Genomic DNA, 13573 nt, shown 5'->3' with positions numbered 1-13573 from the left:
AACTGGAAAGGAAATTTTCTGCAATTAAAATAGTGGCAGAATTTTAAAATGCTCACTGCACTTAGGGAGTTGCTGCCTGTTGCTGAGAAGGCTCCAGTGGAACCCCTGGAAGGAGCGTGCTTGTCCTGTGCTGTGTGATGGTGTCCTGTGAGGAGCTGAAGGATGAGCCCATCCTCTTCCTCACCATCAGATTTGCACTTGGAATCCCAGGGATTCGTGCAAAGGTTTCCTGGGCAGTGAGGGATGTTTGTCTTTAAATGAAGGTAAATGGTAAAATAGGGTGTAATGGTAAAAATAGGGTGTAATGGTAAAATAGAGTGTTGGGGGACAGCACATGGCATCACAAATCAGGGAGGTGAGCTTGGATACTCCCAGGAGAGTGTGCCAGGTCCTGTTCTTCTGGGTTCTTGGAAAATCCCAGCCTTGAGCACTGGCAAAGCTGCTGGAGGGATGGATCCTGCTCAGCAAACCCCTTCTGCTCTGCTCACTCCAGCCTTAAAAGGTGCAAAGGCACCGAGGCTCTGCCTGGATCCCCACTGGGATCACAGCAAGGTGAGAGAGGGTCAGGGTAGTAGGATGCTCCTAAAACACCCACTGTGGGATGGGGATGGATTTCCTCGTGCCCTGCCATGGGTGTGACACTGTCTGTGCCTCTCTGGCACACCAGCAGTGCCACAGTGGCCACCACCCTGCTCTCATCCTCACCCCGCTCTGCAGGAGGGTCTCTGGGAGTGTCCAGGGAACACCAGGTCCATGCTGGGCGAGGGCTGGGTCACTGCTCTCTGCCTGCCTGGCAAAGGGAGTGTGACTCTGGGCTTTGTCTGTCCTCACAGAGAGAAACCAGGATGCTCCCTAAGCAGAGGATCCCTGCCCAGGACTCCTGATGGAGCACCGTGGATGAGGTGAGTTATCTCAGCTGCAAAACGAGATCCTGTGCTTTCAGTGTGGCCACACAGAGAAGCTGTGGCTTCCACGTGTATTTTGCAATTATTAGACAATAATTCAGGCTCTGTTCATCTCCCCCGTACACCAGAAAAAAACCCAGTAACTCTCTCTGCATAACAAGATAATTACTGTGCTTCCAAGGCTCTTGGGGAGAAGCTGTACTGATGAAATTAAGGGAGCTGAAATCATTCCCAGAGGCAGGATGAGTCTAGAGGGAGAACAAACCCGTGTGAGATGCTGTGCAACACGGAGCTGTGCTTCCATCAGCACCAGCAAACCTTTCCCTGCTGCTGGGAGGGATCTCTGGCCCGACCAGCACTTCCAGAGAGGATTCCCCTCTGTTCCCTTCTCAGCGAGGATCCCACCAAAGCTCCTTTGACACTGAAAGCCCCAAGCACCCATCAGCTTCCCCGACAGCACTGCCCGAGGCAGCTCCAGATCCATCAGCAGCCCCAGCACATCCCTGAGGAAACAGAGGGGATGGGCCAGTGATCTCAGTTGTTCTCTTGGAGCCATTATTGTTGAACTGGTAAATATTTCCTTTAAATGCTTACATGCTTTCAAAAAATTTTCAGGGCTTAATGGGAACAAATATTCCCAGGGGGCTGCATCCTGCCATTCATTTGCACATCAGATCCCTGCTATCTCTAAGAATGGTTCTGTGCATGGGCAGGCGCCTAAGTCATTTGAGAAACAATAACCCTCTGTGCTCTTGATTTTCCAGACAAAAATGTAGACAAAACAAGTGGCAATTTGGCACAAACCGAGCCGCTTTGATAAATAACTGGGCATTTAAGAGGAGAAGCCTGCAGGCAGCTGGGCTGGGGCTGCCCGAGCTGTCCCGGGGCAGGTGCGAGGCAGCCGGGGCTGAGCCCTGGGTGTCACCCTGGAGGTCCCTCTGCAGCAGAGGGGCTCCCGAGGAATTCTCTAAGCATCCTTGATGATTTGCTGGAGGCCTGGCGGTTCATCATCCTGCAGGACTTTGGAATGAGCCCGGGGGGATTAACGGGAGGGTCTGGAGCAGGTCTCTAACCCAGGGAGAGGCGATGTCTGCTCCTAAAATCCTCTGTGCTCATGGCGGGGAGTGCGAACCAGGACAGTAATTTTTAGTAAAGGGAGATAAATTTGCCCTGGCCACCGCACTGGTGATGGACCATTCCCCGGGGAGCCTGAGCACCCCTGGGCGAGGGGGTGTTGGGGGGCGCAGCCACCTCGGGGCCGGGCTGTGGGGCTGGGGGCTCGTCCTGAGTGGGGTCACCAGGGAAGGCTCCAGATGCGCCCAGGCCGGGGTCCCCCGCAATCCTGTCCCCACCTGGGGCAGGACAACCTTTGGGACGCTACAGCACCGTGTCCCCTCACCCCGGGCGGTGACCGGAGCCCTGTCCCCGCACGACTCCCCCGCGGGCCCCGCCGGCTCCGGCGGTCCCGGGGAGCCGGGGGCAGGTGGCGGCCGGCGGGGCGGGGGCAGGCGGAGATCCCCGGGCCCCGGCGCTTCCCCCCGGCCGGGAGGCTCCGCTTTCCTCCCCGCCGGGAGCTCATTGGGCCGGGGCGGAGGGACCGGCTCGGGCCGGGGGAGGAAATGCGCGGGGGCCGCGGCGCGGCGGCGACTCCGCGGCTCCGCCACCGGTGAGTCCCGGCGGGCACGGCCCGGGGGGGGCCCGGCACGGCCGGGGGGGCTCGGCCGCATCCCCGGCGGGGAGGGGCGGCGGACGGGGCTGCCGGCGGAGCGGGGCTCGGTACCGCAGCGCGGGGGGCGGCCGGGAGGGAGCCGGGGCCGGCGGGAGGGGGGAGCGGGGCTCGGGCTGCTGCGGCCGCGGGCAGCATCCCCGGGACATCCGCGTCCCTGCCTCCCCCCGGGACATCCGTGGTCCTACAGCCCCCGGGGACACCCGTGTCCGTGCCTTCCCCCGGGACACCCGTGGTCCTACAGTCCCCGGGGACACCCGTGTCCCTGCCTCCCCCCGGGACACCCGTGGTCCTGCAGCTCCCCGGGACACTCCCGTTCCTGCCTCCCCCCGGGACATCCGTGTCCCTACAGTCCCCCGGGACACCCGTGTCCCTGCCTCCCCCCGGGATATCGGCATCCCCGCAGCCCCCGGCGGTACGGGCTCCCTGCATGGTGGCGGTGTCCCCGCAGTCCCCGTGTCCCCGTGCCCCGCTGGGCAGTGCCACAGCCCCCTCCGCGGTGTCCCCACGCCCGTGCCCCGCTCCGTGCCGCGGTACCGCATCCCAGCCTGGGCAGGGAACAGCCGGAGGTGTCTGGGGGGAGAATCCATCCCCCTGCTGAAGGCTGGTACTGACCCTCCCCGGGAGGGGCTCAGGGCACGGGCCAGGTTTGGAGCCGCGGTTTCACCTGCAGGATCAGGCCAGGCTGTCTGGAAAAGTGCAGCCGTGGCCGTCCCGGGAGAGGCGTCCCCATCCTCGCCAGGGGCTGGATTCTTTCACCCCTTAGCAGGCAGAGCGCGATTCCTCCTGCTGGAGTTTTAGTCTTGGTTCCGTGGGCAGAGCTGGAGAAAGTGCTGCTCGCCTGTGCCGTGGGTTGTGTGTGCCCTCAGTTGCTGTGGCAGGTGAGGAAAGAGCAGAATTTTGGGAATTTAGGAGAATTTTGGGAATGGTTCTGGCTGGTGGGACAGGGACCCCCAGACTTGCAGGAGCACTTGGTCAGCCAAGGAGGGTTTGCTGACCCCTAAGACATAATTTCACTTGTCAGACCACGGGGCTTCCCCTCCTCATTTGAGAGGCTTGAAAGGCAGAGACAAAAAGTATTTATTTTTTTCTTGAGCATAATTTTTTTCCCTTAAGTTCTGTGCTTCAAAAAAGCATGGGATAGATGGTGGCAACAGGTGTGAGGATCTTCAGCAGCTTTAAAGAGGTTGATTTTCATAAACCCATAAAAAAGAGGAGTTTAGACAATCATATTTTCTACTTTTACAGTGTTTTCTGGTATGAAGCAACCATAATTTTATCACCCAGAGGGATCCTCTGAGCACTCGAGGTAGGGCAGTGCTGCTCCAGCTCAAAGTGAAAAAACAAACTCTGTATTTTAGGCTCATGCCCTTCATTTCTTGCCATCCCCACAAGGAAAGCTCCCATGGCAGCCACGGGAATCCTGTGGGAGGATGGAGATGGTTGGCAGAGTTTGACTCGCAGACTTCAGGAGCAGCTCTGAGAGCTGGGATCTGGGGTTGTAGGGAAGTTTTGTGTCCCAGTATAGCCCTGGGAAAAGCTGGCTGGTGGAGCAAAGGGGAGCTGGTGTGTGCCTGTACACCAGTGTCCTTGGAATGCCTCCAGCAGGACTGGGGAGAGGGAAAGCTCCTTCACTATTTTTAAAAATCCTTCCTGCAGGACAAGCAAGATTTGCTTTCCTGATGGTGGAGGTACCATAATTCATCAGTAGGAAATTAAACTAATTGCTGTGTTTGGAGGAGAATGGAGGATCACAGGCTTTAAAGCACCAACATCCTCCTTCCATCCTCAGGGCTGGCCTGGCATGGAAATCTGCTGGGATATTTGATATTAAGGGGCAGGAAGGCTCCAGGCTGGTTTCTCTCCAGATGTGAATCTCCATTTCTCCCTGCCTCAGATTCTTCTCCTGCACCAAGGAAAGCTCGATCCTGACTGCCTTGGAGACCTGCAGGGTTTGCAGATTTGCCATGGTTATTTGTAACAGCCTGTCTCAGAGCTGGGATTTCCCAATGGAGTTTGGGGATCAAACTGCAATTTTCCAGTCCAATCCCACTCCACAGCATGTGGGGATTTTAGAAAGTTGATTTGCAGCTCACCATACCTGCAGTCTCAGAAGGAGGTTTCTTGTGTAGCCTCCCCTTTCAGAAAGTTTAATTAAGACCTTTAAGAAGGTTTGATTCTTTCCTTAATTGGTGCATATTTAAGGTGGGTTTCATTTGTTTCTCCTTCGGCTGCTGCCATCCGGAGGCCAAGTGGTTTGTTTAAATGAGATATTGTTTAAATTGGATATTGTTACTGACCCTCTTCAGCCTTGTTTCGTATTTGTCCTCTGCTAGAAAATCAAAACCTCTCAGTTTGTGCCTCAGAACAGACTCCGCAGATGGTACATATGGCCCTTACAGCACTTTCCTCTGTCACGAATTTGTGTTTTAAAGAGAAGAAGATCAGATTTCAGTGTTTTATGTGGTGGGAAAACACAGCTTTACAATGCTGTATGCATTAAGAAATGATGGGCCATTGTTCTGCCCTCACTGCCTGGAACTGGCAGCGAGTTTCAGGCAAAACACGTCCCTTGCCTGCCCCTCAACACAGCTGTGCAGCCCCTGGTGCCCTGAGAGCATCTCCAGGGGTAAATCAGGAATAATTTCTGAATTAATGTTGTGCCACAGTGATGAGAGGAGCGGGGCAAGGTGGGTTTGTGCCTGGAGCAGCTCCCACCTTGCTGGGGTTTGTCCCCAGGGCTCTGTCGGATGTCACCAGCTGGGCAGGGACACCTCATGGAATGACAGAATCACAGAATGAGCTCGGTTGGAAAATACCTTTGAGGTCATCAAGTCCAACCTGTGACCTTACACCTCCTCATCAGCTACACCACGGCTCTGAGTGCCACATCCAGTCTTTTTTTAAACACCTCCAGGGATGGTGACTCCCCTGCCTCCCTGGGCAGCCCATCCCCGTGCCCAGTCATTCTTTCAAGTGAAGAATTTTTATTTCCTGACGTTTCCTCACGTTCACAGCGCTGCTCTCCTGCTCTCCCTGCAGGGATCCCCACTGGAGGACGAGCCATGCAGTAGGAGCCAGCACATCCCACGGAAGAGCAGGACCTGGTGATGCCACAGGAGGGATTGGATATGTGGAGCCTGGGCTGCCTCCTCTGGGGACTCCTCCTCATCCTCAGCACCACCAGCACCGAGGGCTTTGCCCAGCCAGGGTAAGGCCCAGTTTTGACTGCATCTCTCAGGGGTGTTCTCCACTGTTTTCCACTCCTCTCATGGGAGGGAACAGCCCTGTGTGGCTCTCTGGGCTGGTGAGGAGGTGGTAAAAGCTCTCCCAGGACTCAGCAGCCCCTTGCTGGTTGTTTGCTTTCTCCCTGAAGCTAAAACACCTTTCAGAGGAAATGTCCCAGCTCTGTTTAACTCCACAAAACTCTCTGGGCTTTTTGTCCAGCAGAGTCAAAAGCTCATCAGGCCCTGAGCTATTGAGGAATTATTACTGTCTCTTTCAAGCACAACCTTCATGAAAATATGTGTGAAATCCTGCTAGCACACAGTTCAAGCCTTGTGAAGAAGCTGTCATTGCAGATGCAGCTGCCAGCTCTGAGGGACACCCAGGGACACAGGTTGTGCTCTGTGCTCCCCAGGGTGCTGCTGGGTTCCTGCAATCCCAGCAGTGGCAGCTCCAGCAATTCCCCTTCCCTTTCTGGGAGAACTCTCTGGATCCCAGCACAGCCTGGGCAAGCTCAGCTCAGCTCCTGCAGGGTCTGAGCAAGCCCAGAGCTTGGGGCCCCAGTTTCTTCCCCAGCTGAGAGGAGCTGGAGCTCAAAACCCTCCCCCAGACACAGCTCATATTTTCTACAAAGTTTGTTTTTACACTGAAATGCTCCTCCAGCATCAAACCTTTCACATTCTGTCCAGGACTGAAACCACAGCTGAATTCCTCGCTCACACGCACAGGCTGCAGCTAAAACTTTATTCTAAGTTTTACAAAGCAAACAATTGCCTTTTAAAAATTGCATCTTCTATAACATTAATCATGAGGCTGAGAGGAGTTTTCTGGAGTTAATGGAAGCCAGCTGATGTCCATGCTAATTCCCAGGCTTTTTATTTTAGTTTCTAATTGAGCTGGGAGGCTGAGACAAGTAGATGTGTTCCTCAGTGGGACTGACCTGCTTGGGCTGGAAATTGTTGAAAAAAAAGGATGTTTAACCAAGACCACTTTGGCTGTTAACCTTGGGAAAGTTTTTGCCTGGATAACACTTATCTTGGGAAGGCTGGGGAGTGCCTTTTATCCAACCTCTATTTTCTTTGCGGTGAGCCTGACCCTTCCTGTGAAATCATTAATTTCTTGGTGACCACAGGCGCATCCGTTTCAGGAATGCACAAGTCTCAGAAAGGAAAAATCCACCCAGAAAGGGAATGATTTTAGGGGAAGGGAGAAAATTAATGTCACGAGTAAATCATCCCTAAATCTGGGTCCCAACTGCTCCCCCGGGACGGGGGCGGAAGCGCCCGCGCCACTCACAGCGCTCCAGAGTTGTGTCACTGACCCGAAACAGCCTGAAGTGGCTTCCCGGGTCACTGGGGCCACCAGCCACTGCTGTCCACTAGCCCTGAGCAGCGAGGGGCTGTGTCCTGGCTGTGGGGTGACCCCTCTGTGCTCAGCCGCAGGGTTTGCGCCGCGGGGCCGCCGAGTCGCCGCAGCGCCCACACCGAGTCCCACGTGCAGCCCGTGTACCAGCCCTACCTCACCACCTGCCAGGGCCACCGCCTCTGCAGCACCTACAGGTGAGCCCACCTGCCTGTGACACCTGCCTGTGACACCTGCCTGTGCCACCTCCTGTGCCACCTCCCTGTGCCACCTCCTGTGCCACCTCCCTGTGCCGCCTGCCTGTGCCACCTCCCTGTGCCACCTCCTGTGCCACCTCCCTGTGCCACCTCCCTGTGCCACCTCTCTGTGCCACCTCCCTGTGCCACCTCTCTGTGCCACCTCCCTGTGCCGCCTGCCTGTGCCACCTCCCTGTGTCACCTCCCTGTGCCACCTCCCTGTGCCATCTCCCTGTGCCACCTCCCTGTGCGATCTCCCTGTGCCACCTCCCTGTGCCACCTCCCTGTGCCACCTCCCTGTGCCGCCTGCCTGTGCCACCTCTCTGTGCCGCCTGCCTGTGGCACCACAGGTCCTGCTCCATCCTCAGGGATGGGGATCCCGGCCCCTGGCAGCGCCCTGAGGTGCTGTGGGAGCAGGACACGGGTTTGGGGCGCCCAGCTCAGCCCGTCCTTGCCTTGCAGGACCATCTACAGGGTCGCCTACAGGCAGAGCTCCAGGCAGCTGCCCGAGCCCACGGCCTCGTGCTGTCCTGGCTGGAGCAGAGCAAATGGCCACAGGCTGGGCTGTAACAGAGGTAAGGAGCTGCTGGCTCGCCCCGGTGCCACTGCCCATCCCCAGACCCCTCGTGTCCCTGGAGGGGGCCCCAGGACCACACCTCTCCTTTATCAACCCTCTGCCTGTCAGGTGGATTCTCCCTGAATTAAATTTTCAGCATCACGGCCAAATGTGGTTCAATATCTGATTAATTCCCAGCTTTTCTCTGCTGCCTCTTGGGCCTTTTTCCTTTGGGATCACTTATCACCTTGATAGTTACCACAGGATGAATAAAATGAATGAGGCCTTCCCATCTAAATCAGCAGGAATGGATGAGAAAAGCTTTCAGGAGGCAACAAATGCAAACCACAGCAGCAGCCAGGCTGTCCCCAGATGAGCTCAGAGCGTATCCCCAGGGACTGCTGCTGCCTGCTGCCCTCCTCCTTCCCATCCTTGCTGCCTGCAGGCCCCTCAGCTTCTCTCCCCCCATCCTGATCCCTGCTCCCCCTGGGCAGCTCAACCCCTCTGTGTGGTGCTGGTGTGTTTTGGGGTGGCAGGGAGGGAGCTGGGGTCCCCCGGAGCTGCTGGGTGATGCTGTGCTGGTGTTCCCTCTCACAGCTCAGTGCTGGTGTGTTTTGGGGTGGCAGGGAGGGAGCTGGGGTCCCCCGGAGCTGCTGGGTGACGCTGTGCTGGTGTTCCCTCTCACAGCTCTCTGCTGGGAGCCGTGCCAGAACGGCGGGAGCTGCGCCTTCCCCGGGAGATGCTCCTGCCCCCCTGGCTGGACGGGGCCAGCCTGCCAGACAGGTATGGACTGTGTCCCCTCTGTCCCTGCTGTCCGTGTCACACCTGCCCTGCTGCTGCTGGCAGAGCTGGGAGCATCCCTGGGGCTCTGGCTGTCCTTGGCCCTTCACCAACCCCTCAGGGGGACAGGGACCAGCGCTGTGGCTCCTCTCAGACCTTGGGCCGTGTCTGATTCTGTGCCTCTGCACACACACTCACACCTATTCCAGGAAAGGATGGGAAGTGTGGCTCCCAGGGGAGGTCTGACCTCCCTTTGGCTGCCTCAGTGCTCCCAGCCCTCCTGTGCAGCTCTGGCATCCCCCTTTTCTCTGCCTGCTGCTCCGTGCTGGGTCAGTGTGAGCAGAGCTGTGAGCAGAGCTGTGAGCAGAGCTGTGAGCAGGCCAGCAAAAGCCTCTCTGCAGCAGAGCCCTCGTGGGGCCAGCCTGAGATCATCCCACCCAGGCTTTGTAAACTCCTGCTGTAAACTAAAACTCCCTTTTACTGCAGAGACTAAAAATCTGTAAACCAAAAATACCCGGGGGTGGAGGGGAAGCCTGGTGATGTCCAGGCTCCTCACAGCACAGGAACAGCCCCGTGCTCCTCAGCACAGGGAAATGGGGCAGCGTGGTGCACACCAGGGCTACAAACCCTGGCATTTCCCAGCTTTTCCCAGCTTTGCAGCCTCCAGTAAGGCAGAGGAGGAGCGTGTGGCATTGACCCATGCTGGGCCAGGCAGGGCTGAGCCCATCGCTGACAGCTCCGGCTCCGGGGGAAAAGATTTTCCCACTGCCTAAAACAGATTTGCCCGGGCGTGGGAAGCGCTTCAGCTCTTTCTGCTTTGTGGGAACAGCTTTAATAACTCCCCCGTGTGAGGAGAGGTTACTGGGTTTTGTACACACTTGAAAGGCTGATAGCTCCTCGCCACAGCTGGCTGGAACCAAAACCCCGGCCGTAAATCCGGGATGAGAGCCGAGCGCTGCCTGCGCCCGCCTGGCCAGAGCTGGGACATTTCTGACCACAGCTTTTACTCGTGGCTGTGCTGTGGGGGCAGCAGGAGGAGGGGAGGAGGCCAGATCCCCTCCAGCTTAGCCCAGGTTTATCCAGGGCTGTCCCAGGCGCTGGTGGTGCTGAGACACACCCAGAGCTGTGCCCGGCACAAACACCAGCTCACCTGGGGGGCACTCACTGGGGTTCCATTGCAGCCCCCCTGTGCCCCTCACCCTGTTCCCCTCCTCACTGAGCTGTTCCTGTGTTCCAGACGTGGATGAATGTGCCAGCCAGAGCCACGGGTGCAGCCAGCTCTGCATCAACACGGCCGGGAGCTTCCACTGTGCCTGCTGGGATGGCTTCAGCCTCGCTGCCGATGACAAGGGCTGCCAGCCCCTGGTGCCAGCGCCGGGGACAGACACCTCCAGCCAAGCAGGTAACCTGTCCCCACACTGAGCCCCAGCTGCTGGGGGCCTGCAGTGAGAGCTGGGGTAACACTCAGCATCTCAGGAGTGGCAAGAGACGGGAGAGGGGACAACAGGCAGGACCCCTCAGCTTTATTTTCCTGACCCAGGAATGCTTCTCCCACTCAAACAACTTCCCCTGAGCATAAACCCCTCTGTGAGGGCGGCAGGGCCTGGCTGTGGCTGGAGGTGTCTGGGATGTGTCTGTTCTCTCCATCATCATCCTCGTTCCTGCAGGGCAGGTCCGGAGCCACGAGGAGCGCCGCTGGTGACGGCCCATTATTACTTTTGGTACGCGCTGTGACACTTCAAACTCGTACCGTGAGTAATAATGCGCTGTGGCCAGCACGGGCATCACGCAGCAGAGATCTGGGACAGCAGGGCACCGCCTGCACGTGCCCCACCGGCCTCTACCCCTGCCAGGACCCTCAGCAGCAGGGACAACCCCTTGTGCCCACCACAGCACAGAAGAGCATTGGGTGTTTTTTGGCAAAATGGGCACAAAAGGCCAGGATCCACCAGATCTCTTGTTCTTTAAGCATTGCCCCACTGCCTGAAACCCTCCCCACTTCGTTGCAGGTGCTGCAGCAGCAGGAGCAGCCTGTGCCTTTAGCAGCTGGGCTAGAAGCCAGCAGGTCCAGCTGATGCTCTGGGGGATGATCCCAGCAGGGCAGACCCTGGGGGTGGAGAGCAGCAGAGCTTGGCTACAGCCCTGCAGCCGTGTCCTTCTCCCCACCTCACCTCAGCAATGGGTTTTTACTCACTGACATTCCCTCGGTCACTTTTTCAGGTCCCTCCAGTGAAATGAAGGAAGAAATGAAGGACCTGAGGAGCAGAGTGGAAGCTCTGGAGCAGGCGAGTTGCAGCACATCCCTCTGCCCTGTTCCTGCTCAGCCAGCTCCCACCCGGGGCTGTTTGCAGCCAGGGTTTCCCTCCTCCCCAGCTCTATTTTTAACATCCCAGCAGCAATCCCAGCTGCGCTCCCTGCCGCCGGCAGCGCCCACACCGTGGCTTTTCCAGCCCTTTGAACACAACCGCAGCCCCTCCAGCCCTCCCTGGTGGGTGCTGCGTCCCCCCGGGTGGTCCTGCTGGCCGGGGGGATGCACTCACAGCTCCCCTTCTCCCTGCAGAAGCTCCAGCTGGTGCTGGCCCCCTTCCACAACCTGATGCCGCCGGAGGATGTCGGTGCAGACCCCATCAGCCGCCTGTCCCACTCCCTGCAGCAGCTGGACAGGATCGACTCCCTGAGCGAGCAGATCTCCTTCCTGGAGGAGCGCCTGGAGACCTGTGAGTGCCAGGAAAAAGCAGCGGGGAAGGATCTGCCTCCAGCCATCCTGGCCACGGGGAGCAGATGTGGGCCAGCGAGATCACTAACACATATGCCACTGTTAATCTGGATCTGCCTCCAGCTCAGCAGCCTGTAATTAATAAAGGATGAACACAAACAGCCCATTAGCTTCATTTCAAAGCTGTTTCTATGGCTGCACCATCTGACTGCCCTTGTAGCAGCCAGAAATTGTAGGATTGGCACATGGAGAGGTGGCTGTGGGGCAGAGCTGAGGGAGGCACTGGGAGCAGTGGGTCACCTCCCAGCTGCTGTCCCCTCCTGGTAACTCGGTCCTTAGGAAAGAACCCCCGGCTCTTAGGAAATTAACAGTCCAAAAAGTCAATCAGGGAAGTTTAGGGAGCGTGCAGGAATTGGCAGATTTATGAGCCTGGGAAGTTTTAGGCATCTCTTTTGGAAGTTTACGGAGCAGTAAGGGCACCAGAGAGGGTCTGAAGTAGAAACTGGGACCCCAGTTTGTGTAAGGGACCCCAGTGAGAGCTGCACGTGTGAAAGGGCTGGAGGTGGGGGGTCCTGCCTGGTGTCCCCACCACGCACAGGGACAGCCCTCGGGTCCCTGGGGTGCTCACCTTAACCCCAAGCAGAACACAACCCTCTGAATTCTTTTATTTTGATAAGCAGCTCTTTGCACCCCATTAAATAATTCTAGAAACAAGGCATGGCTGGGGTGTGGAACAGCAGCTTGCTGAGTCTTGGAAAGTCTCAGGAGAAACTGGTTCAGGGCATTTCTAGTCCCAGTTCAGTGCTTGCAGTAATGGCTGAGAGAGAAAAAGAATTCAAAGAACTTGTTTGAAGACAAAGTAGCTGCAAATAGACACTTAAAACCTCAGAAAGGGTAATTACCAGAACCACTGAGTGTTCCAGCAGGCTGAGTTTTCTAGTAGTGCCATGCACATATTATTAGTGACAGCACAGAGGAATGTGAGCAGTATCACAAGGTAACATGGATTCATTCCAAAGGATGACTCCAAAGTCCTGAAATTAATTTCTGCCAAGTCTGTCTCAGCAAGCAAAACCTGTTTTTGTCTCTTTTCATGGTCTTGCAAGTCCCTGTAGAACACAAAGCTCTCCTGTCATCCTCCAGCAAGCTCTGGGGCTCACAGGGCATCCCATGGGTTACTCAGCCATCCCTGTTCCATGCCTGGTGGAGCATTTCCCAACTGAATGCTACCCCACAACTGCACTCCCCAATTAACTGCTCAGTGGGGATGTGTGCAATGACCAGAAAAACCATTTTCTCTTCTTTAAACCATCAGCAGAAAGCACCAGGTCAGAGCTATTTAAGCCATAATGATTTTGGCCCCTCTAGGTCTGAACTACCTCTGATCCAGCACAGGCTGTCACTGTCACTGGATTTGGGGACATTGTGCACAGGGCCCAGGCAAGGACTGTGACATGCCAGGGAGGTGAGAGTGACACTCCTGAGTGTGGGGGGATGAAGCCAGCCTGGGGTTGTTTGGCAAAAGAAAAGCAGCAATTCTGACATTCCCAGAGGTTCAGGTCAGTCTCATTCTGCCTGGGAAAGACACAAACCAAAGCCAGGCTAACAACTGAATTTATCTTGCTGAGTTTATTTTTTTTTTCCAATCTCTACCCAGGTTCCTGCAAGAACGAACTCTAGCAGCGTGCCTGGAGCAAGCTGAGTGCATCCACAGCTCTCATCTCCCTCTCCAGCCCAGGCTGGGGATGCAGCCACACCATCTACAGGAAGGCACAGGGTGGCAGGAGAAGGCTGGGCTCCCATCAGCATCTCCATCGTTCTCTCGTCCAGCCCACCCCACCAAAGGTCACGCAGTTCCTTCCAAACTGGACTCTGAGCCCTCTCCCTGCTGGAGAGGCACCAAATAAATGCCTTACCTCGTGCCATGAGTGCCTGGCTGTGCGTGACCTGGGGGTGTTCAGCTCCACCTGACTTTTCCTTAGCACTTCCCTGGGATAACATCTCCCAGGGAGCAGGGGGCATAGGGTTGGCTGTGCTGTCAGCCCTGTGGAACACAGACCTCTCCAC

At 56.8% G+C, this 13573-nt stretch overlaps 1 protein-coding gene across 4 annotated transcripts; it reads left to right on the top strand.

Moving 5' to 3' along the window:
* The first annotated feature begins 768 nt into the window (after positions 1 to 768).
* On the top strand, positions 769 to 13429 carry EGFL7 (EGF like domain multiple 7). 4 transcript variants are annotated; one of them, XM_063410231.1, is made up of 9 exons: positions 769 to 902; positions 5674 to 5842; positions 7293 to 7415; positions 7917 to 8029; positions 8698 to 8793; positions 10028 to 10192; positions 11011 to 11075; positions 11351 to 11507; positions 13164 to 13429. In XM_063410231.1, the coding sequence occupies exons 2-9, from the start codon at positions 5742 to 5744 to the stop codon at positions 13184 to 13186; spliced, it is 843 nt and encodes a 280-aa protein (XP_063266301.1). In that variant the 5' UTR covers positions 769 to 902; positions 5674 to 5741; the 3' UTR covers positions 13187 to 13429. The 4 variants fall into 4 exon arrangements, with proteins under 4 accessions (XP_063266301.1, XP_063266303.1, XP_063266302.1 ...); XM_063410233.1 differs by lacking the exon at positions 769 to 902 and adding an exon at positions 2440 to 2571; XM_063410232.1 differs by lacking the exon at positions 769 to 902 and adding an exon at positions 3398 to 3512.
* Positions 13430 to 13573: the final 144 nt, after the last annotated feature.

The sequence above is a fragment of the Prinia subflava genome, chromosome 12 (assembly GCF_021018805.1).
Source record: "Prinia subflava isolate CZ2003 ecotype Zambia chromosome 12, Cam_Psub_1.2, whole genome shotgun sequence".
NCBI lineage: Eukaryota > Metazoa > Chordata > Aves > Passeriformes > Cisticolidae > Prinia > Prinia subflava.
Note: the sequence above shows the minus strand (reverse complement) of the source record. Positions and strands in the feature narration are given on the sequence as shown.

What these genes read in the sequence shown, in the direction of transcription:
- EGFL7 (XM_063410231.1), top strand. Translation starts at nt 5,742, where the DNA reads ATGCCACAGGAGGGATTGGATATGTGGAGCCTGGGCTGCCTCCTCTGG. An exon ending in CAGGCTGGGCTGTAACAGAG is followed by an intron (nt 8,030 to 8,697) that starts GTAAGGAGCTGC and finishes TCCCTCTCACAG; the next exon opens with CTCTCTGCTGGGAGCCGTGC. An exon ending in GAGTGGAAGCTCTGGAGCAG is followed by an intron (nt 11,076 to 11,350) that starts GCGAGTTGCAGC and finishes TTCTCCCTGCAG; the next exon opens with AAGCTCCAGCTGGTGCTGGC.